Genomic DNA, 27397 nt, shown 5'->3' with positions numbered 1-27397 from the left:
TTTTTTTAGGCGCTTTATTTGCCTTTGTGGAAACCCATCATCATCGTGTTCCCTCCCATTGTGTAAAGTTGGCTTTCCTGTAGTGCATATTTACGTGTGGTACCCCTCAGTGAGGCGGAGAAAGCTTCACTTTAAAGTCATATATTCGTGTCCCTGGTTAGCCGAAGTGTCCCAGGGCGAATAGAACCAAGGCGCTGGAGTTTCCGTCGCAACGGCAAAATCAAAAGCGTACGGTTCAGAGTCGCTGCCGGCTCTCGAGCTTGCTGTTTTTGTTTTTTAAATCTAGTTAGAATTTTATTCTCAGTTAGAATTCCTTATCCGTGTCTTGTATTCGGATATTACGCGGGGTTTGTTTTCTGGAGTCCTACAGTTTGTATGTTTCCTCTGTGAAGGATCTTCGCACTGAGCGAATATAAGTTCAGAACTTCAGCTCCGTAAGGTTTTGGCAATCGCCTCGTTTTTAGTCAAACCCGGTTAGAGCGAACTGTAATATGCACCGCGATTAGTTCGATATACCCAATAATTCGATATAGCCGAACCCGTCTATAACGAATTTTTTGTTACGAGTTCGCAATACGCGGGAGACTCCCCTCCCTGCCATTCCCACATAAGGAAACGAACACAAAATATGCCATTGCCTTACACAAAACAATGCACTTATTGTATGCAATAAAGCTACTTTCCGCCTTAAGTGCCTACTTCGCAAGAAAGGGGAGGTTTTTGTTTTCACTTCCGTTTTGGCGGCATCAACTAGCACCGCATTCTCTACACGAGGCATCGTTTGCACCAGCTAAAGTACGTGTTCTTCATTATCGAAGCAATATTGGAGGAAAACATCGGCTGGCAAAAGCGCTTCATAGAGCATCGAACGGCTTTAGGTTGTGACATCCTCAGTCTCTTGAGGGCTTTCAACAGCATCAGCTGCCATGATACCGGCGACGATGTGTGTGCTCGAGGGGCTCACAATGACGGCCACATCGTCGTCAACACTCAGGAAATCCTCTGAGGACACTCCTTTCGGCACAGCATCTAAAACGTTGGCGAGCCCTTCGTGCAGTTCGCCGATGATGCGGTGTTCGTCCGGACTCGCTGGGTGGATGGGCTCCGTCGTGAATCCCGTGCGTCGGAAACAGTTACGAAAGGTGTCAGGCGTCACGTCGGTCTATGCGAGGCTCAATCATGGCCAATCAGCACCTCAATCGCCACACCGAGACAACGCATTTCGGTGGCATTTGTAGGCGCGCCGAGTTCGATATATCCGATGTGAACTTCGTTATAAGGAATATGCTTCGCATGCATTTTCGTAACAGATTTGCTCTTGTTCGATATATAGCGTAATTCGTTCTATCCGGGTTCGTTATTATTGGGTTTGACTGTAGTATAAATTAAGAAGAAGAAATGAACGTGGACAGGGCATGTAATGCGAAGGCAAGATAACCGTTGGTCATTAAGGGTAACAGAGTGGATCCCTAGAGAACGGAAGTGTTGCAGGGGGCGACAGAGAGTTAGTTGGGCAGATGAGATCAAGAAGTCTGCGGAGATAAATTTGTCGATAGTTGGAGATTAATGGGAGATGCCTTTGCCCTGCAGTGGGCGTAAATAGGCTGGTGATGATGATGATGAATGAGCAGGAATACACAAAGTCCTCGGGTTGGCTGAAACCGTGAGTTCGTGAGACGGAGCCCAGGGAATTACCTGTCTCCGACAGTTTCTGGATTTTGGATAACTCGACGACCTGCCGTGGCTGCGTTTCCATGGAGTTGCAATCGTGCATACGTATGCAAACGACTCTTGGCGCGCATACGTGTGGAGCTCTGCTAGCGATTCACAAGATTTTTTTTATGCAGAGTGGTCATTTTACTACATGCCAACACTAGCAACAGCATCATCACCATCATCATCGCAGCTGTATCGTATAATTCAAGAGAAAAAGACAATAAAGCAGACAGCATAATTTATCCAACCAATAGCTTTCCTACCTTGTAAAAAAATTTATACAGTGCCCTGTAATTAGGTAAACTTTTTTCGTCTCAAATCCCTGACGTTTCGCCGATCCCCTGATTGGATATGTGCCGCACCTTAAGGAACAAGAACAACATGGTCATCATTAATCAGCCGCCATAGTCGAAGCACAAGCGAGATTACCTAAGCCTACGACTGACCGTTTTCTCCGAGTTGCGAGAAGTGGCCCTGCAAGAGAGCTTGCCCACCGAGCTCGGAACACCGCCAGACCATGGAGAGCTTGGCACCACGCGACCAATCGGACCTCGAGGCTGCTGATGGAAAGCCAAGCCCGAAACCAGCCCCACCCTCAACACCTCCCCGAGGATCTCCTAGGTACGAGAAAAAAATGCAATTCTGTGCTAGACACGAGGCTTCTCACGGCTCACCTTGACGTCTCAGTTACAAACTAGCGTGCTGCACTCTTGCTGGCATCTTGTGCTCTGCGTTCCATGCGCCGCGTGCTGCGTCTTAAGGCAAACCTCTCCTTGAGCGCTGTGTTGTTTTGTACACCCGTATAAAATGCTCCGTATGTGGTACTGTAGTCGCGTGCTGAAGTGTGTGGCTATGTAATGTGCAAAAAAATTCGATGTTTTCTTTCAAAGTATATTTCGCTTTTCCATACGCGTGGAAACTTGTATGTAATGTTGATTATCTGCCCCTTGCAGAAATGCCCAAAAGGCGAAGCAAAGAAACAAATGAATGAAAATCGGCGTTCCGCGGTGGTCGGTTGCGGAGGCATGCCTACCGAATAGTTCGGAACACGACAAAAATCAGATAATGCTACAAGCGCCAAACTTTTTCCTTCAGTACCTATGATAGCAGGCCGATTATCTCGGACACATAAATAATATTGATTTCCCCGCTTCTGTGGTGAAATAAATGCCTAATGCAAGCCTTAATGCGAACCTTAATTCCCGCGTATTTATTTATTTATTTATTTATTTATTTATTTATTTACTTATTTGTTTATTTATTTATTTATTTATTTATTTATTTATTTATTTATTTATTTATTTATTTATTTATTTATTTATTTATTTATTTATTTATTTATTTATTTATTTATTTATTTATTTATTTATTTATTTATGAGTACCTTAAAGGCCCATTGTGTAGGGCATTGAGCAAGGGGAGCAGAAAAAGAAAAGCACACGCTTGTCTCGAAAATACAAATCTCCCGCAAGCACCACGAAAATGTTTCTTAACCAGGCCTCAACTGTAGCCGAAAAATATTATATGTGTAGTCGAGTGTCTTAGGCTGTTAGAGTTCCCACGATGTAATTTTTTTACAACACTGCACCTCTACTTCCCAAGCGTGCGTAGTTAAATTGCGCAGAAGTTGAAGAACGCAGGCACGCGCAGCTGGACAAACGGTATGTGCATTCACTTACAAGAGATCGTATTCGGGTACGGTGATCTCATTCGGAGCGTTCGCTACGTTAGTATGGCACGGTCTGTCCTAGACAAGGTCGAAACTGAAACGCTGTTTCTCACGCGACAGCTTCGCTTGCACGCTACACTCGTGTCTTTGGGCAGAAGAATTTGACTTAATTTTTTCAACAGCCATCAGCTGCAAGTTGCAGCACTGCATGTCAGTGTCTGTGAAACTAGGGCTTCGTGCTATTTCGAAGGTGTTTTTGTTGCTCTAATCTTGCTCACGATTTCACGGAACAGCCGGCTTGGCTGTAGATTCCTGCTAGCCAACAAACGTGGTTCATTTTGACTTCTAATGCCTACTACGGGATGCCAGTTAACTCCTTGATGAAGAAAGACAAGGACGCCGATTACACGTTAGTTAAGTTTAAAGGAAATTAACATTTGGGCTCCCACACGGAAGCCTTGGAAGCCTTGGCCATTGTGACCAAGGCTTAATTTTTAATTTTCTTTAAACTCAACTAACTTTTGGTCGGCGTCCTTGTCTTTCTTCACCAAAATGCATCTCGACCAGACGGGCTTCCGTCACATCCTTGACTTCAGTTACCTTCTTCTAACTGTGGAGCTGTTCAAGCTTTCTTCTGTCCGTGCGGATCGTTAACAGGAAATTCCGCTCGACGAAGTGGATAGGGAGAAAATGCAAGGCAAAGAAGCGTGCGGGAAAGTGACGAGGAGGCAAGGAGCCGACGATCGGGTGTGGGGAGTGCGTGCCTCAAGAAACAAAAATGGCAGCATCTCCACTCCGTGGATGATGGCGAGGGTGCGGAGTACGGGGACTCGAAATGACATCCAAGTTGCGCCCCGAGTGGCATCCGATTTGCGCCCCGACCGTCAGTCCATTTGAGCCGTGAGTTGCACCTTGGTTATTCCCTAAATGAAGCTGCAACTCATGGCTCGAATCGAATTTCGATTGATTTTCGCTTAATGGTGGTGTGCGCTCGGATGGACGCGGACGGACATTGGGAGGTCATAAGGTACTCCGCACCGTTACAGGCGAGGGAGTAAGCTGTTGGACTCTCGGGTACCAACTCATGGTCGTAGCCCAACGGGTAAGACGACTGGCACTAACTCTGTCTTGTCTACCAGACACAGGCTCGAGTCCTGCCGATGCCTGTGTGATTTTTGCGATTGTAAATGCTATGCGCACGGACGCGGACGTACATTGTTCGGTCCTAAAGAACTCCGCACCTAAAAACGCTTCCCCTGGTAGGAATCGAACCTCGTTCCCTCGCATTGTGAGACCGGAGTCTATGCCATTGCGTTGTCATGGCATTCGGGGCGCACAGCATTTCCTTTTGGTTCGTAGCGCGGGTGTTGGCTTCGGACTTTGGATGAGTTGAAGTGAACTTTGGCATCTTACTTTGGCACTTTGGAATTTCTACTTCAGGAGGGTGGATTGTGGACTTTGATTTGACTGAGTTTTCGTGAAGAAATCTTCGCTTTTTATTCATATTTCTCTTAAGAAAGAGGCAGACATAAGAAAATCCAAGTTCAAGCTAGTGAAGATACCCAGATCCCCTATTTCCTCAGTCTTCGCATCTCAACTGGGAAGGTGGCCGAAATTGTTTTTCCGGTGGCATTCCTAACGTGAATTGTTTGCCCTCAACTATCGGCATTTTTAGTGCAAAATAATTATGGGCATTATCACGCGAAAATGCGGCGGCGGTGGCGGTGTGACTGAGCAATGGTAACAAAGCGGCCGAGGCGCATAGAATAATAAATCCACGTCTTAAAAACTAAAACCGACTTCCGATTTCTGCGGGAGGTTCCGGTAAATATTCAATAAATGGCTTTGAACAGAAAATTTTCTCAGCGGCTAATACGTTGTATTGCTGATCCCAAGAGCGTGGGTTCGATCACAGCAGCCGTGGCTGATTTTCTCATTCAGGCGAAAAGCAAAAACACTCGTGTGTCCATATTTGGCGCATGTTGAAGACCCTTAGGTGGTCAAAATCAGTCAGAAGCTCTCCACTACGGCTACGGTGCGCCTCATAACCCAGGTGTAGCTTCGAGCGGTGCGTTTAGCCGAGAAAACTGCAAATTAATTTGAAAGAAAAATTTTGTACCCCAGCGTTTTGTACCACAGCGCTTAGTCTTCGTCCATCTTCGCACTGTTATGTTTTCCATAGCTGATTACTAACTAGCCGAACGAGTTATTCTTCTGCAGAAAATTGTGTACATTTCAACCTGAGTGGGGATTCAACCCTGGCCTTTTGGGTGCGAGAGGAGCGTTCTTCCTTTTGCGCCTCGGCTGCTCCCATTTCTGGCTGACAATCAGAATGTGCCGTACATACATGCGAACGAGTGCGATCCCTTCGTGGCTTCACTGCCTTCCTGGAGCGCAAGTGGCAGCAGTCAAATATCCCGTCTGGTGTTAGCGGGAGCCGCTGGGGGGACCCGCGCCATGTATCGTGAGGGAAAGTGTTTTAACGTCGGGTGTATCATTAGTTTTTGCGTCGACTAAGCCCGGTCCACCACACAAGTATGCCGACATGACTGAAGCGCAGGTGGCGTATATTGCAGTAGGGAGAGCGAAACATCGGGAATTTCCTGCAATTCCAGGGATGTGTCGTAAGTCACACATGCATAGACGACTTAGCAGCATACACACGTACCTGTATATATATCTCATCCCACCACCCCAGACGCCAGCACAACCGGTACAACGCGAAGATTACACTCCAGGTATCTATTCCTGTGATGACGAAGACACTGTAGCAACAGAAGTTGAAATAGTCACGATAGACCAAAAGTCCCCAGCCAGTGAGCTTTTCCCCCCGTGGAAGTAGAAATAAAGTAAAGACTTCTTCATATTCGGCCAAAACTACTACAGGCCGAGCATGTAGACTGCCTGCTCGATCAGCCACTCTACTGCTATTTCCCATCAAAGGAAAGCCAGACGATCCAGGTGGTGATGGAAAGATACTGGGGCATAGCAGCCCGATAGGTGAGCCGCCGAGCGCTAGAAGAGGCAGTGGGGTAAATCAGCATAAGCAGCAGGACAGTTGGAACGTGAGGGGCCAAAGTTCAAAGTTTATTTCAAAAACAAAATGGCATGTGTTACGAAGTGTGGGTATACAAGAGGAGGCCCCATGGTTAGAAACCACAGGGGGGACCTCCTATGTCAGATATATTAGACAGATATTAAATATGTTAGATGTATCAGATACACCTCCTATACCCTATAGCCTACGTCCAATTGATAGCTATAGAAAAATAGGTGCGAGGGTTAATTAGACCTTTCATTTGTATGTGCCGAAGATGTAGATCCTCCGGTACCGTAAGTGATTGTTGAGGGGCGGGTATAGGCGTTTGTACAGATGGAGATGGAGGTAAAACACCTTGATTGTGCTGCCCACGGCGATCCTCCCGCTTTCCTCCGAGGACAAGGGCCAGCGGGTCAACCATTCCCGGTAAAGAGTGTCACGGGCGAGTTTATAGGCAAACTCATTCCTGTCAGTCAGGAATGTCCAGGCACCAAACGGAGGAAAATTCTGGATGGCTGTAGAGCGGAGGTCGCTCTTTCGAACTGCTGTTGTAGTGTAGAGGGTAGGGTGCACTTCTATATATGTATATATCTATGTATCTATATAATAGCGGCGTGGGAGTCCAAAATTACTGCACTCTGGGAGGCAGGGAAGGAATGCAAAGGACTGAGGTAATGTGAAGCGGCCAGAGCCTCGAGGGACATGGCTTCCAGAAGGTGAAGGTACGGACCTCTAGTGCGGGTTTCTCGCTCAGGAAGGGGTCGGGGTGGCTCAGAGCGTAGCCGCAGAAACCTTGAGGAGCCACAAACGAGGCATCTGTGTATGCTATTCCCTTGGTTGCGGCAGGCGACAATCCGAATAAAGAAGGGACATGTGGGACAGGAGGTGGAGAAACAAATGAAGGGAAAACCAATATATTCTATGGGTGAGTGACATCATGGCATTGCCTTGCTGTACGCACGACATCAATTAACCCAGCCAGAAATCGCTATACGCATGACTGAGCATCATCTTGGACATCGGCTTCACGGTGTCAAGGTACCGGTCGGAGTCGGTACCTCGGCGCTGTGAAGCCAGACTGTTCTTGTTCGTATCCGATGTCCAAGATGGGTGGTCAGGTAGGCAGTACACGAGCACAGGTAAATTGGGCTAGATGGGATACTTGCATCATGGGGAACAGCGCGAAAAAACGGGGATGCAAAGAAATGGCACGAAGTGAGCAGGACACACGCTGACTAGTTTTTTTTTTTTATTGGAAAACATCTTACCCTATATACACACAAAGGATCGTCTTCCTGCACACACGTCTTCACACCAGCCAATGACTATACTAACATTACCTGACCGCACCACAATTGACAGCGCACCCTTCTTGCCACTCAACACGTCGTATCACAAATACAGTAGTGAAAAGGAATGGATAGTTTTTTTTTTCCGAACTGTAGTTGTGGTAACTTGTAGAGTGCAAGTAAGGGGCTTTCTTAATTGTGGTGCGTTTCGGTAATGTTAGTATGTCATTGGCTGGTGCGAAGATTGGGTGTGGAGGAAGACTATATTTTGTATGTTCGCAGAGTAAGATGTTTTTCAATAAAAAGCGAGTTGAAAGTGAGCGACCCGCCGCGGTGGCTCAGTGGCTAAGGCGTTGCGCTGCTGAGCACGAGGTCGCGGGTTCGATTCCCGGCCGCGGCGGCCGCTTTTCTGATGGAGGCGAAAAGCAAAAACGCCCGTGTGCACGAGATTTCGGCGCAGGATAAAGATCCCCAGGTGGTCAAAATTAATCCGGAGCCCTCCACTACGGCGCGCCTCATCGCCTGCGTTGCGTCGGCGCGTTAAACCCCCTACAATTAAAGTGAGCGCTGGTCCTGTTCACTTCTTTTCTTTTCTTTGCGTCCCCGTTATTTCACGCTGTTCTCCATCATACAATTAGCATCGAGGTTGGTGCCCACAACGTCGTTCGTAGAGCCTCATCCTTGCCTTGTACGTTGTGTTCCCTGAGAGACTGCGCCATCTTTCCAGCGCACCCACGGATAGGAACCATCCGCAATCTGCCCGGGAGTTGGCCACCGACCGGACTGACATGGCATCGGGCAGAACCGAATTCGACAGAGCGGGGGTTATGATGTGCAACGAGCGGGCGGCTCGACGCGAGCGGTTGGGCCACGCAGGCGTCGTCCCAGGAAGACGTGGCAAGCAGCACTTCCTCAACAGCGCTAGTCCTTCGCCGGAAGCCGCGCTTTACGCGGTAAGCAGCAGTTCGTGTGTATCTTTCCGTGGCCCCGTTGGTTCAGCGCAAGCTTCATTATGAACCATAGAGTTTCGTCTGTGTCGTCATGGGCCGCCATTATACTATGGTGGAAACATCGCGCTCTCCTTAGTTTCATCATTGGCTTGGATTGAAACGTTTTAGTGACCGCAAATTTAAACAAAGTGCCACAAAAACGCGAAGAATAGTGTGCAATTATCTAAGTGGAAAATAAAAACAGGCTGTTTTAAAACTAAAGAAAAAAGAAGTAAAGCGTATTTTTGCCGGAAAGGTTGTGCCTGCTATTCCGCAGGGCAAGGTTGTAGTTACGAACAATGTTAATATTTGGGGGGTAACTCATTAGAGACTGTGATTTTATTAATTTTACCATTATTTCAAATAAGAAGTTGTTCTAAGAGTTTCGAAAGTTTTTTGAGCGTGCCTATGAAAACATTGCCTTGTGTTGAACCGGTGCACCGCGACCGCCACTAGTTTAACAAGAAAAATGAAAACGTGGCGTTAAACAGTCGTCGACGATAACACGATAGGACGCATACAAGCGCCCGTATCTGCCTTATCTTGTCTTCGTCGAAGTACGTTTTGTTTCTTCTTTTTGTTGGCTACAAATTTCGCGGCGGCATATTACCCGCTCAGTGATACGTCCTTCGACTGCGGCATGAGCAACGTCAGGTGCGATCACGCATTGCCTGCTGTTTCACTGAAACCGGCTACCACAGAAACGGGAGGATTTCGGCAGAGTCCTTCAATGCTTCTCTGGACAAGAAACTCCCGGCGTCCATGTAGCTCGCAAACGTGTTAATGCATAGTGAAGAAAACAAATCCCAAAAATCGCTTAAGAATCCAATTGTCATGCCAAGCCCAAGCCAAAAAGGGGGTCTTCCCATGAAACCCCACGACGACATGGCTTACGGGGCAGTTTTCTCTCTAGTATACTTACTAAGAAACTCTGTTATGAACCGATTCAAACAAGGCCGGCTCGCCGTGATGCTTCGATCGTTGCCGGGCTATCTCATACGCGGATTGCTGCTCGGCGTGTGGGTGTTTCCGATAACAAAGCTTAGACCATGGCTAGTTTGTTGTACTGTACATATAGGTATATCGATTGAATTGGTTTTAATGCGCCGAAGGTCCACTTGGGCAATGAGGCGTACCGTATTGGACGGTGCCGGATTTCATTGGTCCCATCAATTTATGTCTTTAACTTTTGTAGAAATCTCAACGCACGCACACTTTCACTTTTGGCCTCCATCAAAAAAGAAGCCATCATGGCCGGGATCGAAGATCTTTTTTTGGGCTCAGCAGTTAAACGCCATAGCCACTGAGCCCCCGAGTCAGGTATCTGTCACGATCTGCCCCGCATTCGTGAACGTGGGAAGGTCGAGGCACGCTCCAAGCGACAGACTCCTCGCAGCCTGCTAGTGGTCAGGATGAGCTTATTCCGAGCACCTATGCTCATCGGTGTTTACTTGCTGTTATGAACAATAGCGTCCACTGAGCCTGGCGCGGCCACCAAGCCTAGCGGCCAACGGAGACTACGGCCGGGGGGTGGCGTTACATGCTTGCTATAGCCCTTCCGCCCCGTTTTATTTTTTCGCCCAGCACAAACCAAAATGATGCCTGTCAATCCGGTAAGTAATGGTCTGGCTGCCTCCGCAGTCGCGTACTCTATCTGGGCGCTGGTGTCGATGATAAAGTGGCAACGTCGGGAGCTGCCTGAGCAGTCTGGCGTTGTCCGGAGGGTCTGTAATGATCTGCGTTGAAAATGGCGCCGAACTTGCGTTGACCCAATGGTCACCGTACAACTGGCATCGCTTCCGGCCCCTGGTGCTTCGCTGGCCGAGACCGGTGTTGCTGTAGGTTCTGCAGGTTGCATTCCTGAAGTACGGGTTAAGGTTGCAATCTAGGTCGCGAGGCTAGGCCTAACGTGGTCGAAGTTCCAGTGCCACGTGGTCCCGTCGGACATGCGGACGAGCAGCGACGAAGCACTGGGAGGATATACCACCTGCCAGGCGGACCAGGGTGGACCAGACCGGAAGTTTCTGGCAAAGACCGGAGCTCCAGACTCCGGCAAAGGTCCGGGAGGGCAGCCTCAGTCAGCAGACAGCTTCTGCTTCAGAAACTTCTAGAGCGCTGTGGACCGGAGGTCCGTATGCAACACGTCCAAAGGTGTCCTACCATTCGGCCCAACGGGAGCTCGCAGGGGGCACGGCCAGTTACAGCGTGGGGCGTGGTCCGGTACTGAAACAGTACCCGGGCAACCTGCGTCCGGAAATCTCTAGCCTTACTCTTCTTTAGCATATTCTCCTTTATGGTCTGCACAACCCCGCTCCGCGGCACCGTTTGACACAGGGTGGTACGGTGGAACCATCATTCGGTGGATTCCGTTATTCGTCAGCCAGGCTAGGTACTCTACGAGGGCCTCTTCCCTCGTCGCCAGTGTCGCGATTTGCCCCTCATTCGAGTTTCGTTTGATCGCATCACTTGAGTGACAACGTGCAGTTAGCACACTGGTAACTATATTTTTCGTATTTTCTTTGTCGCCTTACGCCTCCCTTTATTGCTTTGCGTAAAGCAAAATCTGAAAATGCTTGATTACTTCTGGCGTTTTTTTTTTTTTTTGTTAAAACACCTGTCGTGGCTTGAATGGAGCTGAGTGAGTCACCGGAGGCTAGTTTTTTTTTTCCTTTTCTTCATGTCCGCTTAAACTCCGCGATCTTTCTTCATCCCCAGGCGTGCAGCGGAAACGATGACCCCATGGACAGGCGCAAGCCGGCCGTGCTGATCGCCTTTGTGGTGACGGCGGCTGTGCTGGCGCTTCTGGTGCGAGCCGTTGTCAACAGCCTCTCGCGGGCTGCCGCGAGGGATAAGCTGACGTCCGTTCACGTGCCGTGCCCTACGGGCGACTGCGACTGGCCCGGAGGTCTGCGTCAGAACGGGACCGCCGGGAACGTAGGCCCGTGTGACGATTTCAGGTGTTTGTCAAAGCTGGCCAGGCAGAGACGACCATTCAGCTAGATGCCTTCAGACCGTAACGTTACTGTATCGTTTGAAAACAGTGATTTGCGTACACATCTTTCTCTCTTCTCTACATGCAGGTCCCACGTCTGCGCTTCGTGGAAGCCGCTAGACAGGTTTCCCGAACTTTCCCTCTCCGTGCAGAGTGACGTTATGGTCAGCTGGATCGAGAACTTGGCGTCTGTGATCAAGTCAGCAGCAGCTGTGGACACCTCCCACGTCGCATTTAAGCCTCACACCTTTTACGAAAGCTGCTTGAGGGCTGGTGCCCGCAGCGAGAGGGACGCCAACGCTTTTGTGACGTTTCTGCGAAGCCGCAATATTTACTGGCCCGAACTTCGTCGAAACGGGGTGGGCGCGCTGGGTTTGATGCTGAACCTGAGTTCCACGTTTCCCTTACCTGCATGGATCACGACCCGCGTAATCCACGACACCAGGGCGTCAGGACAACAACGGCGAATCCTCATCAGGAAGGGGAGTCTGGGATCAGTTGGTTCTCTGTTCTGGATGAACCATAGGTTAACTTCACAGGGACGCTACTTTGACTACTGGATGCGTATTCACGGGGCCCTTATGGGTTTTGCGTCGGCGTCGATAAGCCGCGAAGACATTGAGCAGATTGCAATAGAGGAAGCCGACATAATTAACAGGTTGATGAAGCTGTCCAGCGACTCTCCAAAGGCGCCCATTTTGCTGCCCATTTCAAAGCTAGGAAATTACACGGAAAACATACCGTCGTCAAAGTGGCTCGAACAGATCAACAAGCACATTTCAAGCGAAGGCCGCGCATTCACGCTTCAAGACCAAGTTACCGTGAGTGACGCATCATTGCTGCGGACCCTCAATGACCTCTTCGTCCGTTATACAGACGAGAAACTCGTCGATCACATGTCCTGGCAGTTCGTACAACTACACGCATGGATTGTGGACAAGAATTTACTCGACCTGGGGGGGCAGAATTACTCGCGCGTGTACCAGCCGCTTCTCTGCGCCCTAGAAACGGAGAACGCTTACAGGCCACTGCTCGCGGTCATCATCGGGAGCCAGTTAATGACACCGCAGCAGCGCGATGCGCTAAGCGCCGGTCTTCAAGCCCTGCTGGATAGGGCGAGAAACATGTTCGCCGCCACGACGTGGTTGGACGATGAAAGCAAACACGTGGCTGTCGCCAAACTGCGAGCCATGGGCGTGAGCCTCTGGCCGCCTGAAAGGTTTTTCAACAAAAGCGAACTCGCAGACATGTACGCCCAGTTTCCAGACAACTTGTCGGGTACAACATCGTGGGTGCAACTCTGGATCAGCGTTCAAGAGGTGATGCTCAGTAAGGCTGGCGTGCGGATTCACAAAGTTACTGCAGACATGCGGCCACGGCTGTTTCCTTTGCTTTTCGGGTACGAGTACGAAGCAAACAGGGTGGATATTCCTGCAAGTGCTCTTTCATCGCTTATGTACGCACCAGGGGGAATGCCAGCGATGTTCTACGGAGGACTGGGATTTGCATTTACCCTGGCTGTTATGAAGATGCAAGACCCCACGGGTCTACGAGTACTGGCGGATGGAACCCCCGTGGCAGAGGGCCGCAGTTCCTGGCTGTCAGAAAGTGGTGCTAGAGCGTACGAACAAAAGCTCGCCTGTGTCGGCGGTGAACACGCTATGTTGTCCGCTATTGGCGCTCTTGAAATCACTTACGCCGCTCTTTCTGGTGGTATGCGGAAGAGCACTTCCCTTGTGGAGATCAGCCGCCAGATTAATGAGAAGAAAATCTTCTTCGCGACGCTGTGTCGGCTCAGCTGCGCCATTGACGCGTTCAGGACACCTACGACCATCTGCAACGCGTTGTTGCGTCACTCGCGCGACTTTGCGGCCGCGTTTCACTGCATGAGTGGTTCAGGAATGAACCCCTTCAACAAGTGCGCGTACTTTACGTAAAGCCTGGGATCTCCTTTTTGGTAGTTTTACGACGTAAACAAGTATTAACTGGCTTGTGAACAATTTGGTGCAGAAAACCAGGTTCTCTGTCAACATGACCGCCGCTTTCTGAGCCTGTGTCCTTTATATGGGATGTGATATGTATACTGACACCAGCAAACCTCGTGGTAGTTAGTTATCTCGAGAAACATTTCAGGCGTCGTAAATCAGGTAATCCGCGCGATTGGCAGACTTATCAATGATTGTTTAAAGCGTGGCCGTGACAAGTCTACGCTATATACCGGTAGTCTTTTGTTGTGCTCGAAGTGAACCTTCACTTATGTGGAATAAAAACGTAGGCGCCCTGTTTATTTAGAGCGATGTAAGACTAGCCCTGATTTCAAAGGTGTTTTTTGATATTACCTTAATATCTATCAGCCCCGGACATCAACTCTATAGACATTCCTTATATGGGACGGGCTATGCAACTGGTGCATCACGCTTTCTTGCTCCTGAAGGATTTATGTAAGTTATCAGAGGGTATTTTTGCAGACGTCTCGTCTAGCCACAGCAATGGGAAGCACTGCTCGCTAGCGCCTGCTGTGAAGACCAGGTCGGTCTGATTCAGCGGGCACGCACAGCAACACAGGCCGTTGGAGCCCTGGACCAAGGGTACCACCCTTGCTGACCCCGCTGGGAACTATCGCACGTGGCACGACTACTCGGTGGAGGGCCGCCCAATCACTAAAAGATATAAATAAACGTTTTCCCTCCTCCTCCTTGCCCACAGCTGCTCACTGCTCACACATGCCGGTTGGACCAAGCGAGTGGCTTTCAGGCCTTCTCAAAAGCAGACGAGGCAGTAGGACCATGAACTCCAGCACTGAGTATTGGAGAGATCGGTTGAAGTCCTTTACTACCTTTTCCACGCGGAAGGGGGAATCACTTAACAAAACAAGATCAGGCTAGTTTTGTAAAACATGACGAGAGAACGCTGCATCGAGGATTTGTAGTAAGACTGCGGCTGAGAAATTGCCAAAACGAGGGAATTGGGGGAGAGAAAAATGAGATTACGTGGAGTAGCTTTTGTGCGAGTGGCAGTGTATACCAGTAACCTGGCGTGGAGGCAGGCGCGTGCCATTTGCTTAACGTCACGATTGTATGACTAGCGTAAGCTAGGTATTAATTGAAGAATTAATATCTCAACACGTCCTGGAAGTGAGGCCATACTGAAGCGAGGAAGCAATGTTGGTCCATTAACCTCATATGGTCATCTTTATAATCATCATCATCGTCGTCATCCTGATAACACCCAACAGCATTGCCTTATACTATGCCACGGTGAGATACGCACCAAAACGTACACGACTGCTTAGGATGCCCAGCTTCTACAACGGTCGCTCTCAGCCACACGGCTCCACGTTTCCTGTCGCAAGTGTCTAATACAGATGCAAAGCTTCGTACTATTTTTTTTAAAGAGTATTGCGTCAATAATTCCGCCACGTTGCTGGCTGTGAAGTCCTTGAAAACCTGGCACATGCAACTAGGAAAGTTTTGAACATTTACGTCGAATTACATAACCTGAAAAAAATCTCCTTACACGACCAGTCTCCCAGTTTCGTCGAATACATCAAAGAAGACGTGCATGTGTGTAATGTTTCGGACACATCAATTTTTTGTCATCAATTGTAAACAGTGTGAGGCATATGCGTAGAGTTTTCCCTTTCCCGGAGCTAGGGGGCAGGAACACGGTGAGTCCCAGATCGGATTTATCACACACACACACGCACACACACACTCACACGCACGCATGCACGCACACGCACGCCCCCACACACACACGCACGCACGCATGCACGCACACGCACGCCCACACACGCACACGCACGCATGCACGCACACGCACACGCACGCTCACACACGCACACACGTATACGCACACACGCACGCACGCACGCACATACGCACACACGAACACACGCGCGCACGCGCACGCGTACGCACGCGCGCACGGACACACGCCCGCACACATACACGCACGCACACACGTGCACACACACACGCATTCACACACGCACGTGCACGCGAACGCCCACACACATGCGCGCGCACGCGCACGCACACCCACGCACACGCACACATACACGCATGCACACATGCACACACATGCACGCACGCACACAGGCACACACGCGCGCACATGCCCACACCCACACCCAAAAACATACACACGCACACGCATGCATGCACGCACACACACACGCACGCGCACGCGCACGCACACACACGCACGCACATGCACACGCGCACGGACGGACGCACGCATGCACGCGCGCGCGCACGCACTCACACTCACACTATCAGATTAATACCCCGGCTACACTAGCTTCCGAATGTCAGTTGAACCAAATGTCATTTGACTCAAATGGGATGCTTCGAATGCCATTCAGAATCCGCCGTGCTACACTACAATTTTGATGGCATTTGGAAGCTCCCACAATTGCTCGCCGTGCTGTGATGGCGCTGTTGTCTCCCCGTTCCGTTTTCGTACAATGATACAACAATCAAGTTTAGGAGCTGTCTAAGGCCGTAAAATGATATCAAAGTAAAAGAGACACCACTTTTGACTCTAATATGGTGGCTTTTTGCGTAGTTTTTTTTGTTTTTTTTTTTTGCAACTGACCCACTGGTTTTGAGAGTATGAAAATTAAATATGTTGATTTCATATTTTAAGCAAATGTACAGTAAACAACGTTCCACAAACAAAAATATTTTGTTTCTTTTACGTACGGAAGTATTACATTTTTTATTGCCAATCGAACACGCTCTGTGTGCAAGAGTGCTAGAAATGGCATTTGAAATCCCAAATTTCTCTCTCGGTGCTCATTTGGCTGGAATGCCATTTGAGACGAATGGCATTTCAAAACTTAATGTAGCAGCACAACTTGTCATTTGAGTTAATTGACATTTGGTTCAAATGGCATTCTGACGCTATTGTAGCAGGAGTACTAGTTTTGCGCGCGCTCCGCGGACGAGCGTACGCCCCGGCGGGTCGGGTCGCGACTGCGCATGCGCAGTACGATACGTAAACGCCCCGGCTAGACACCCTACCCCGACGATGCGGTGCTACGCACAAAACGGCTGGGAGCGTATTTTCGGGTGTGCTTTCGGGGCGCTGCTGACCAGCGGGAAAGCAGCTTTCTTCCTAAATGGCTGCTCGCCCGGCGATGTCGGCGGCAGGAGCCGAGCGATCTGGTTCACCGACTGAAAACGCGGACCGCCGCGTGTGTTTCTCATAGGCGACAACATTTCAGTTCCATCAGGATACAGACTAGAAATGAACGACCAAGGACAACCCGGATTTCTCCCGAAGCGGGTGGCGGTGTGTGTGAGTGTCGCAGTGGTGGAATGCGCGCACTGTTGGTGCGTATCGGCGGCCTCCATTTCGGGCATTCAAGAATTTTCGCCTGCGCAGTCGTCGCACCCTCGGGTGCGAGCCGAGAACCTTGCGCTACCCGTGTTAAACATGAAGGATTTGTAGTTAGACTCCACAGAAACAAGAGGAAGTGAGTAACAGGAATGCTTCGTATATTTTGTTGAGTTGCTACACCCGGGTAATGTGTATCACTAAACCGCCGGGCCAGCCTACACCCGCTGTTTGATTTCGCGCGTCGCACTAGCGCTGCAGGCGCAGGTCATGCTCAGGTGTATTTGTCGCATGGTCCTGCCATATTTCAAAGCTGAATAAAGTGAGTATCCCGACCACCGCGTCTTGCTTCAAAACTTTGACGTTGAGCGGTTGAGCAAAACAATCGCGACGGGTGAGTCGTATTTTTCCCTAATACTGAATCAAGGTAAGATGGTCTTTTTTATATTACTTGCAAGATATTTACAATCGAAACCAGCGTTAACGCGTTACAAGAAAACGCCGTCCGGCAACAGCCTGCCTTGGTTAGCGACGTAAAAAAAGGTCAAATTTGGGTACTTCGCATTGGGCTCAACCGGTGGCGCCACAAGCGTTAGCGTACGCTACGAAAAACGCTCTACTAAAACTATCAATGGTCGCTTCGCGATGATCGTACGCTCCGCTTTGCGCCCAGCAATACGCTAACGCCCGGAACGCCCAATTAAGTATGTCTACTCACACGCACGCACACTCACACACGCACACACACACACACGCACGCACACACACACGCACACACACACGCACACACACACGCACACACACGCGCACACGCACACACACACACACACGCACACGCACGCACACACGCACACACACGCACGCACAAACGCACGCACACACACGCACACACACGCACACACGCACGCACACGCACACACATGCACACACACACGCACGCACACGCACGCACACACACGCACACACACACGCACACACACGCACCCACACGCACGCACGCACGCACACACACGCACACACGCACACACACGCACACGCACGCACACACCTTCTAAATGGGCACAGTTAAAACCCGGACATTTCGTTGCGGACATTTCGAAGCATGGGATGTGCCAGGCATTCTTTTGACATGTTAGCCTTAGTATTTTAATGTCGCCGGACGATATGATTCTGATGCTTGAGAGTTGTGTTAGGGCCGCAATGCGCGGAAACGAACAGTAAATCGAGGCGGAGCATCGGCGCGTAAAACCCCATTTCGAAAGGAGTTGTTAAATATTAACGTTGTTAATGCACTTCGGTTCAACCTTTCTTTTATGTTAGCATTCCTGTGAACATCCCTAATCCTTTAATCTAAGGGTTATCAAGCGCTTTGATTTCACTTCACCCAACGCTGCAAGACGCTGCTGCTTTTAGTCCATTCCTATCTCTCCTCCCATCCCCGCTCGCTAAACCGCCGTGAAAAAAAAATTGAAAGGAAACGAGCCAGCGTACAGGTGCCATGCAGACAAAACACAAGTTTAGTTCATTCGAAAGATTGCCTGGTTAGGATCTTACTGACATCACTTATAACGCGCACGTAACTCAAATATTTGAGTTACGTGCACGTATATAAGCTCTATCATTAGGAAAAAAGGGGATGGCCTTCTGCCTACTAGCTCATTTCCCGCATGCCTTGCACCGACGTCACAACGGGGAATGCTGGGATGCATATTCTCCATATTGGAGCACCGCCGACTTCGCGGATACCCTACAGGGCGCTGTCTCCCCGCGGCTGTGGAAGCGGCAGCGACTGGACGGCGTTTCCACAATGGTGTGCGCTGTTGTCGGCTGCTCGAACCGTAGCAAGTCGAATTCGAGGGAGAAATCGGCAAACAGCAGCCTATTTCGTCTACCGAAAGTTGTATCACATAAGTGTGAGCAGACGAAAGACTTCAGTGCGAGACGGCGAAGCCAGTGGCTATCAAGCATAAAACGTGCCGATCTCAATCCCAACAGCCGTCACATTCGAGTCTGCGGTGCCCACTTTGTGACAGGTAAGCCAGCAACGTCTACAGCAAATCCAAGTGCCGCGTACAAATGTAGAAAATGTGTATTTTGTGCTTGTAGGCAGGCCAGCCAAGATTTGGGACGAGGCGCACCCTGACTGGGCGTCATTGCTCGCGCTTGGCTACGGCACCAAAGCTCGTTGTACCGATCGTTACGAACGATCGAAAAAGCGGCGTACAGGGAAAAAGACCGCTGATACCGACGCAGCCACGGCGGCGTCCACGCAGCCGACGGACCCCACCCACGGCGACGACGTTGCAACCGTTCCAGATAGCGACGAAGTAGACGAGAACGAAAATGAGACAGGTCACAAAACTGGAGGAGTAAACAAGATAGTTCACGCTGTCTCCGTGCGTCACTTCGGGAAACTCGGCAACATCGATCACGGTGTCCAGTCCCGGCCGCAGCGTGTTGCACATCCACGCTGTCGCCCATCCGAATGTTTTCATCGTAGCGCGCACGGGCTGATCCGATCAGCTGCGCACGATACGCCGCGTCGAGAGCCTCGACTCTCGAAGCTGGCGGCATCTTGCTCAGAAAGCGGTAAGCTTTTAGGGTGCATCAGCCGAGAAACGTACACACACTACGCATAGCGAGCGGCGCGCGGTGCTCCAACATGGGCGCAGTAACTACGAGCGGGCGCAAGTGACGTCACGTGCAAGCCATGTATATGATGTCGTATGCCCAGCTGTGCGATTGGCTGAGGACGGTAGAAAACGCAAATTACGCAGGGCTTATAAGCTTGGCGAATGAGCTATACGCGCTTAAATGTAATTCATATTCATTTTATAGCCGTAAGAATGGTGGGGTAAACAACGAAAGTTACGAAAATACACATAAACATAGAAGTACCGATGCAGACTGCTGTTGGTACTGGGCACACAAGTAAAAACGCATGTTTTATCTGCACAGCAGCCCGCCGCTTTGGAGTTGTGTTACACTACACTGGCCGATTGGCGTAAGTAACATTGTCTTATGGGACTCTGTTTGTGGAGCATACCCCATGCTTCACGAAACGATTACTTCCTACCGTAACGAAAACAAGCTAGGTGCAAATACGGTCAAAAATAAAGCAACGCCGGAAAACGGTCCGCGTCTCCGTATGGGAGCGCCATCTACAGAAACTGACGCTAATCAAGGCTGCAGAGCGTAATAATGCACCGGAAGTTCGTTTGAATATCCGCCCCTGTGACTGCATGGCAGACGTCACAAAAACATGATTTGGCAGGAGAATCAAAAATTTAACCTAAATTGATTTTTTTCTTAGTGAATACGGCATGGTTTGCTGCCGGACAAGCTTTGAGGCACTATAAAACCTGAAATCTTTCGAATAAAACAAACCTGTATTTTGTCTGCATGGCCCCGTTAAGCGCGTGGGCATTCTCTTTTAATGATTTTCTTTGTCAACCTCGTCTTCGTTGCATTCTGTGTAGGGTCTCCTGAAAAACTAACCAATAATCGCACTTACAGGGGCGTCGCTAAAGGGGTGTGGGGTAGGGGGCTTTCACCGAGTACCACCCCCCTTGGTAGAGAAGGGGGGGGGGGGTGTATCTTGTGCTTCAACAGTGTGTCAACTAGACGTGGAAATCTTAGACCCGACTGTCCCGGCTCTTGTCAAACTAGCCTATTCGTTTTTCCCCTCTTATAATAAAAGAAAACGAGAAATGTCTGGGGTGGGCTTGATATGCACAACTCGATGAGTTAATGGCCGATGGGGCGGCCTAAGTCGACGAAGTCCTGTGTGATTGCTGGGGAGGGGGCGTCGTCGGCATGACCGCGACGCGCGGAAGGGTGTAGCCAGCAAGCTTGTTCCTCGAGGGGGGCGATAGGGGCCAACGATACTGGCCATTGTGTCCTCAGGGGCGTTTGGGGTAGCTTGTGCGAGCTCATGGTGAATGTATCGCTTTTTTTTTTTACAGCATTGCGGTGACGTTTCGGAGACCTATAAGATTTTCAGGGAAAACTGAAAATAATATGACTCAGAAAGATATCTGGGGGGAGATTGCAACTTGAAGGCGGGTGTGTGTGTGTGTGTGTGAGGGGGGGGGGGTGCTTTTGATAAAAACAATGCAAATGTAATGAAAGTAAATGTGGAAGCATTAAAACGAAGGTCGATTTGCCCGAACACGGGTAGGAGTGCTGTTTGTACGCACAACCCGAGCACTTTAGCATTTAGGAAATATGTTTTCAAGGAGGCCCGTTCTTCCTCCGCGAAAATCCTAGACTTGTCCGTAAAAAAAGCTGGCTGCAACTGAGTTTTCAAATTCATTTTAGCGTGACAGCGTAGCCTACAGAGGACTCCGCACAAGATGTTCTGCATTTTCTGGGGCCACAGAATGTTTGTAAAGCTGTTTTCATTGGATAGTGAGAATGTGGATTTTATTTAGGGAAAACTCCATAAAGAATGACTTATGCCATCGTAAACGCCGTCTAATTGCCTTAGCTGATTTGCATGCCGCAAAAAATGGCGAACATAAATTAACGTCTTGTCGTAAATAAAAAAAATGCATGTGCCAAAAAAAACAATGTTCAATTTCTAAAAATAACCGGCAAAAAACCAAACACGGCATCAATCTAAAACATCTAATATTTCCTTACTTAATTTTTTAACGCGCCGACGCAACTAAGGCGATGAGGCGCGCAGCAGTGGAGGGCTCCGGATTAATTTTGACCACCTGGGCATCTTTAACGTGCGCCGAAATCTCGAACACACGGGCGTTTTCGCTTTTCGCATCCATCAGAAAAGTGGCCGCCGCGGCCGGGAATCGAATCCGCGTCCTTGTGCACAGCAGCTCAACGCCTTAGCCACTGAGCCACCGCGGCGGGTTAAGCTAAAGAAAGCAATCACTGTGCTAGATTGTTGTCCGTAACCCACTTAACGCGGAAATAAAAATATAACGGTGTTTCAAACAGGCATGCACCCGATAATTCGGTCGCCGAAAAGCTTGCGCACCAAAATGTCCGTGCACCGAAATGTCATATAAAGACCCAGTGACCCGGATAATCTAGACTAGTAAGACATGCGAGATTTGCTAAAAATTGGGAAGTTGTTTACGATTATCATTATTCGGTCATTTGCTGGCGGTTGTTCAAAAATTCATTAAATGACAGATCATTATAGCATATATTAGAAAACGTCGCGGATCTAGGCAGGGTCAATCAGGGCGGCTCTGCGGGGGGGAGTAGTTGTCTAATGGCCTGTGGCGTATTTGAACACCCACATTCATTTGTTGTGCCAGACTGGCTGAGCATTGAAAGAACAGTGCTCTTGCGCCGGGACAGCTTAAAAAGGACAAAGAGTTGAAGGAAACAATCTGACGGAAAGGCACGTTCGTTTCCTTGTACGAAGGTCTTTCGCTTGCGGAAGCTGCTATAACTTTAAAATAAAGTGTTATGATGGATGCATGCGTCGTCATGAAACATGCTAAGGAAAGTCACGACAACGGTCACACCATGCGACAGCTGCTACCTCACACGGAGTATCGTGCCTTGAAAAGCAAACTAGTGCAACTGCGGCAAGAACAACTATAGTTTCAACTCTAACACTGTGCCAATGAACTCCGAAAACTCTCGGCAACTTCGCACACCATGATATTTTAAACGTTTGTACCTTTCGTAATTAAGGTTTCCTCACCCGAAGTTGCCTATCTGCTTCATTACCTTGCCCATCTTGCTATCACGACATACCTATCTGCCGAATTTACCTCTCGGGCGCTTTTTTAACCGTTCAATATACGAAATAAAATGTATGTATGTATGTATGTATGTATGTATGTATGTATGTATGTATGTATGTATGTATGTATGTATGTATGTATGTATGTATGTATGTATGTATGTATGTATGTATGTATGTATGCATGCATGTATGTATGTATCTGCAAGAAGGGCGGAGTCTCGTCTGCAGCAGTAGTCGTATCGGTGAATGCAGCTGTTTGAGTGGTCATCTTTATCCAACGCGATATTGCATTCAAGAAATGAAGCGAAATACAAATTTTCATACTCGCAGACACTTACTAAATCAATGTCACCCCGTTTAAATGTTCGAAACATATTTAAATGTCCGAGAATTCAGAAATGATCTACACTGGTAAGTCATACAGCAACCTCCACCATCACAAGGCATCAGTGATCATGCAAAGATAAACCGGTTAAAAGAAGGAATTACTTACATAATTCGAGGTCTCGTTTTTGTTTTGACACATATTACGAGCATGAGCTTTACCGAAAGCCAGAGGCGCTTCTGTCCTTGCCCAGAATCATGCCCAGAAAAAAAGTGGCCGTGGACGAAATCATGCCCAGGAAGAAAGCGGCCGTGGACGTCGGCCGCTTTCTTCCTGGTCGGCGGAAGGGACTTAGTCCCTGGAGGGGCTTTGGTTGCGACAGAGGCCGAAGATGGCTGCCGGGCCTTCATACTGCCGCGACCGCCATCCGCCTGTGGTACAGTTAGGGACCGTCATGCCTTCAGGTGTGTAACCGGCTCTGAGAGTCGCAGTTGGGGCTTTTTGGCATGTACGCCATTTCCCAGTTTCTTAGGTTAGGGAGAAATGCAGGAAAACATACTGTCACGTTGCCAAGGGCGACGCAGATGTCTTCAAGAAAAACAAGTTTATCGGAGCGAACTTGTGCTCCCCTAACAACTCAAATAATACACGGGTGGCGAAGCAGCAGTCAGCAAAGTGACGAACGCAAGCGAGCGTCGGATATCGAACGCCGCGGCGTCTGCTCTGCAGGCTTTTATCTTTCGGCGCAAGTGTTTCTGGAACCGTCGATTCACACACAGAACATTGTAGATCACAGAAGATTATTCTAGGCTAGTCAGGTTAGGGCGAAACAGTCTGCTTATCTGAATGTGATAGCCCCTGCGGCATAAAAGTAAAGAAAGGAAGACGCGCTTCGTTTGGAACGCAGATAACACAGCCGGGCGTGGCCCGGGAGTAAAAAACAAACAATAAATAAATAAACCCATACATGGATCGCGGCATTACCCCCCCCCCCCCTCTCTAAGAGTGCATCGACCCGATGCCAAAATAAAAGACGGTCTGAACGAACAAAAAAAGAAAGTCTGTCATCTTGCATAGTAAGGTTCCAAGCGAACCACGTGGACGACTTCGGGCCGCGTGCGTCGTCGTGATGTTCCGGAATCACCATCGGGGATCACCTCGTATAAGTTGGCCGACACGTCGTAGAATCTGGTAGGGTCCGAAATACCGTCGCAGAAGCTTCTCACTGAGTCCGCGTCGTCGGATGGGAGCCCAAACCCAAACACGATCCCCAGGGTGGTACTCGGCGTCTCGGCGTCGGAGGTTGTAGCGCCCGGCATCCACCAGCTGCTGGTCCGTTGTACGAACTCGAGCCAGCTGGCGGGCCTCCTCCGCACGCTGAAGGTATCCTTGGACGTCTAGGCGGCCGCTTTTCTGATGGAGGCGAAAAGCAAAAACGCCCGTGTGTACGAGATTTTGGCGCACGTTAAAGATCCCCAGGTGGTCGAAATTAATCCGGAGCCCTCCACTACGGCGCGCCTCATCGCCTGCGTTGCGTCGACGCGTTAAACCCTACAATCAGATAAGATCCTTGGACGTCGGCGTTGAGGTCGTCGTCTTCTACGTGCGGAAGCATGGCGTCGAGCATCGTAGTCGGCCGTCTTCCGTAGACAAGCTCGAACGGCGTCATCTGCGTAGTTTCCTGGATAGCTATATTGTACGCAAAGGTGACATACGGGAGGGGAGCACTTCGTCCCAAGTGTTATGTTCAACGTCGACGTACATTGACAGCATATCCGCGATTGTCTTGTTCAGGCGTTCCGTTAGTCCGTTCGTTTGGGGGCGATACGCCGTCGTTCTTCTGTGATCCTTGTTGCTGTAGCGTAATATCCCTTGCATCAGCTCCGCAGTAAAGGCCGTTCCGCGGTCCGTGATTAGGACTTCCGGGGCTCCATGTCGCAGCACAACTTGTCTTATGAAGAACTTTGCGACTTCTTGTGCAGTCCCCCTCGGAAGAGCGGTGGTCTCTGCGTAGCGCGTCATGTAGACTGTCGCTACAACAATCCACTTGTTCTCGGATCGGGATGTAGGGAACGGGCCCAGAAGGTCCATGCCAATCTGTTGGAAGGACCTAGATAGGACGCCGATCCGCTGCAGAAGTCCGGCTGGTCTCGTCGGTGGCGTTTTTCGTCGCTGGCAGTCACGCCAGCTCCGGACGTAGTGGGTGACGTCGGATGCAAGGAGGGGCCAGTAGTACTCTATCTTGATTTTCCCAATTGTGCGAGCTGTGCCGAGATGTCCGGAAGACAGGTTGTCGTGGCACGCTTCCAAAATTTCATCACGAAGATCTGCCGGGATGACAAGAAGATAATTCGCTCTCGTTCCGGGGCTGAAATTCTTCTTCACGAGGACGGAGTTTTTCCGGCTGAATGCAGGTAAGTTGCGTTTGAAGGTCCTGGGCACGGCGACGTTGCATCCTTGGAGGTAGTCGATCATGACGCGTAGATCGGGGTCGGCATGCTGCTGGGCGGCCAGGTCGCGCTCAGTCACGACTCCGAAGAACGCGCTGTCTTCATCGGAGTCTTGTGGTGGTGGGTCGACGGGGGCACGGGACAGGCACTCGGCGTTGGAGTGTTTCCTCCCGGATTTATAGACTACTGTAACGTCGAATTCTTGCAGGCGCAAGCTCCACCTACCAAGACGGCCAGAGGGGTCCTTCAAATTGGCGAGCCAACACAGCGCATGGTGGTCTGTCACAACCTTGAATGGTCTTCCATACACGTATGGGCGAAATTTTGAAATGGCGGGTAGCTTGCGTCGGGAGAGACGGTAATGCTGCGTGACTTTTCTGAATGTGAGGAGTCTGTCCCTGGTCGACCTGGCTCGGAGGGAAGAGTCCACATCGTACGCCCGGGTGACAAGTGCTCAGGCTGCCGTGTGGGCCGTCTCTATCCCTCCAATGCCCGTGTGAGCAGGGAACAATTGGTGTTCGACCGTGTCAGATGGCGAATTTAGACCGAAAATTTTGTGTTCCGGGGCGGAAATGAGCCCTTTGGCAAAGTTTTGTGCAGACATTTCCGAATCCGAGAATATACTTTCAGGCGTGGGCCTTTGGGTTAATGCCAAAGCGATTGCGGCGTTTCTGCCACATGCGGGTGACGGGTGTGAAGGGTGTGGGTGGCAAGAGGAGGCGATGATGTGGAGTGAATCACAGTTATGATGAATGCCTCTTTATGCCGGTATTCTGCGGCATCGACATAATGGCGGCTCAGGAAGGGGTAAATTTTTTATCTAGTATCGTGGCTCGATGAATCCGCCTTTCAGTACGAAATGTTGGGTGCATGTTTTTGGGAATCGGTCGGACGATGATATGATATCTGGCTGATGATTTGAAGCAGCACACTGACTCAGGGCTTTGAGCTGGGCCGATCCCGAGTCGCTGCAAGAGGAGTCTGCCCGCGGAGCAGCGCGTTAGGTGGTTGAATTGGCCAGTGCGCGTGGCCTTCGATTAGTTCTGATGCCGTATTGTATGTCCCTGTTGCCTCTAGTCTGGCAGTCGATATGCGTTCGGTGGTAACTGCAAGGCGGCTCGGTATGGCTTGCGGATGGTACCATCTAACTACAAAAGAACCCCGATGTTACTTTCCTCGGTGTTGCGTTTTCCCGGCTGCCACGTTGTTTTGTCTAGTCCCAGCGCAGCTCACATAGAGTCTATATATATGTTCCCTCACTGTTGCGTTTTCCTGGTTGTTACATTTTGTTTTCCCGGTCCCTTGAAAAACGTATTAACGGGGTTCCACTGTACTTTATTTATTTCGCTGTCGTTGAGGGGAAGATAGGGAAGAGCATATGTGAGTCGGCTGATAACAAAAGCTTGTACAAGTCTCAAGCCGTCTTAGGCCGTGCCCTCGGGCAATGATCCTACGGAGCAGGCCAATTTTTTGGGTAACATGCGCCAAGAACTTCTTGATTACCTCCGTACTGCGCCGATTACCGGTACAGCTAGCTTTCCGTCAACTAAAACATGGATGATAATAATAATAATAATAATAATAATAATAATAATAATAATAATAATAATAATAATAATAATAATAATAATAATAATAATAAAAATAATATTAATAATAATAATACTTTATTTGTACTCATGGTGGGTGAAACCATGAAACTCTATGGGTGAAACCAGGCGTACAGGAGCGCAAAAGGCACATACCAGTCAGGCTTGCGTACCCAACCTGGGACCCAAGCCTCTCGCGAAGGTCCAGATCTTTTTGCTGGCAAGACAAGCATCTCTCATTTGGTTGGAGAGTATTGCAGGTCCACCGCT

General features: G+C 49.5%; 1 protein-coding gene across 1 annotated transcript; it reads left to right on the top strand.

Moving 5' to 3' along the window:
• Positions 1–8544: 8544 nt before the first annotated feature.
• Positions 8545–13903, top strand: LOC144146512 (neprilysin-1-like). The gene is made up of 3 exons (XM_077678457.1): positions 8545–8667; positions 11419–11637; positions 11848–13903. The coding sequence occupies exons 1-3, from the start codon at positions 8545–8547 to the stop codon at positions 13630–13632; spliced, it is 2127 nt and encodes a 708-aa protein (XP_077534583.1). The 3' UTR covers positions 13633–13903.
• The last annotated feature ends 13494 nt before the right edge of the window (positions 13904–27397 follow it).

The sequence above is a fragment of the Haemaphysalis longicornis genome, unplaced genomic scaffold, assembly GCF_048455015.1.
Source record: "Haemaphysalis longicornis isolate Haplotype H1 unplaced genomic scaffold, Haemaphysalis longicornis Haplotype H1 scaffold_7, whole genome shotgun sequence".
Lineage (NCBI taxonomy): Eukaryota > Metazoa > Arthropoda > Arachnida > Ixodida > Ixodidae > Haemaphysalis > Haemaphysalis longicornis.
Note: the sequence above shows the minus strand (reverse complement) of the source record. Positions and strands in the feature narration are given on the sequence as shown.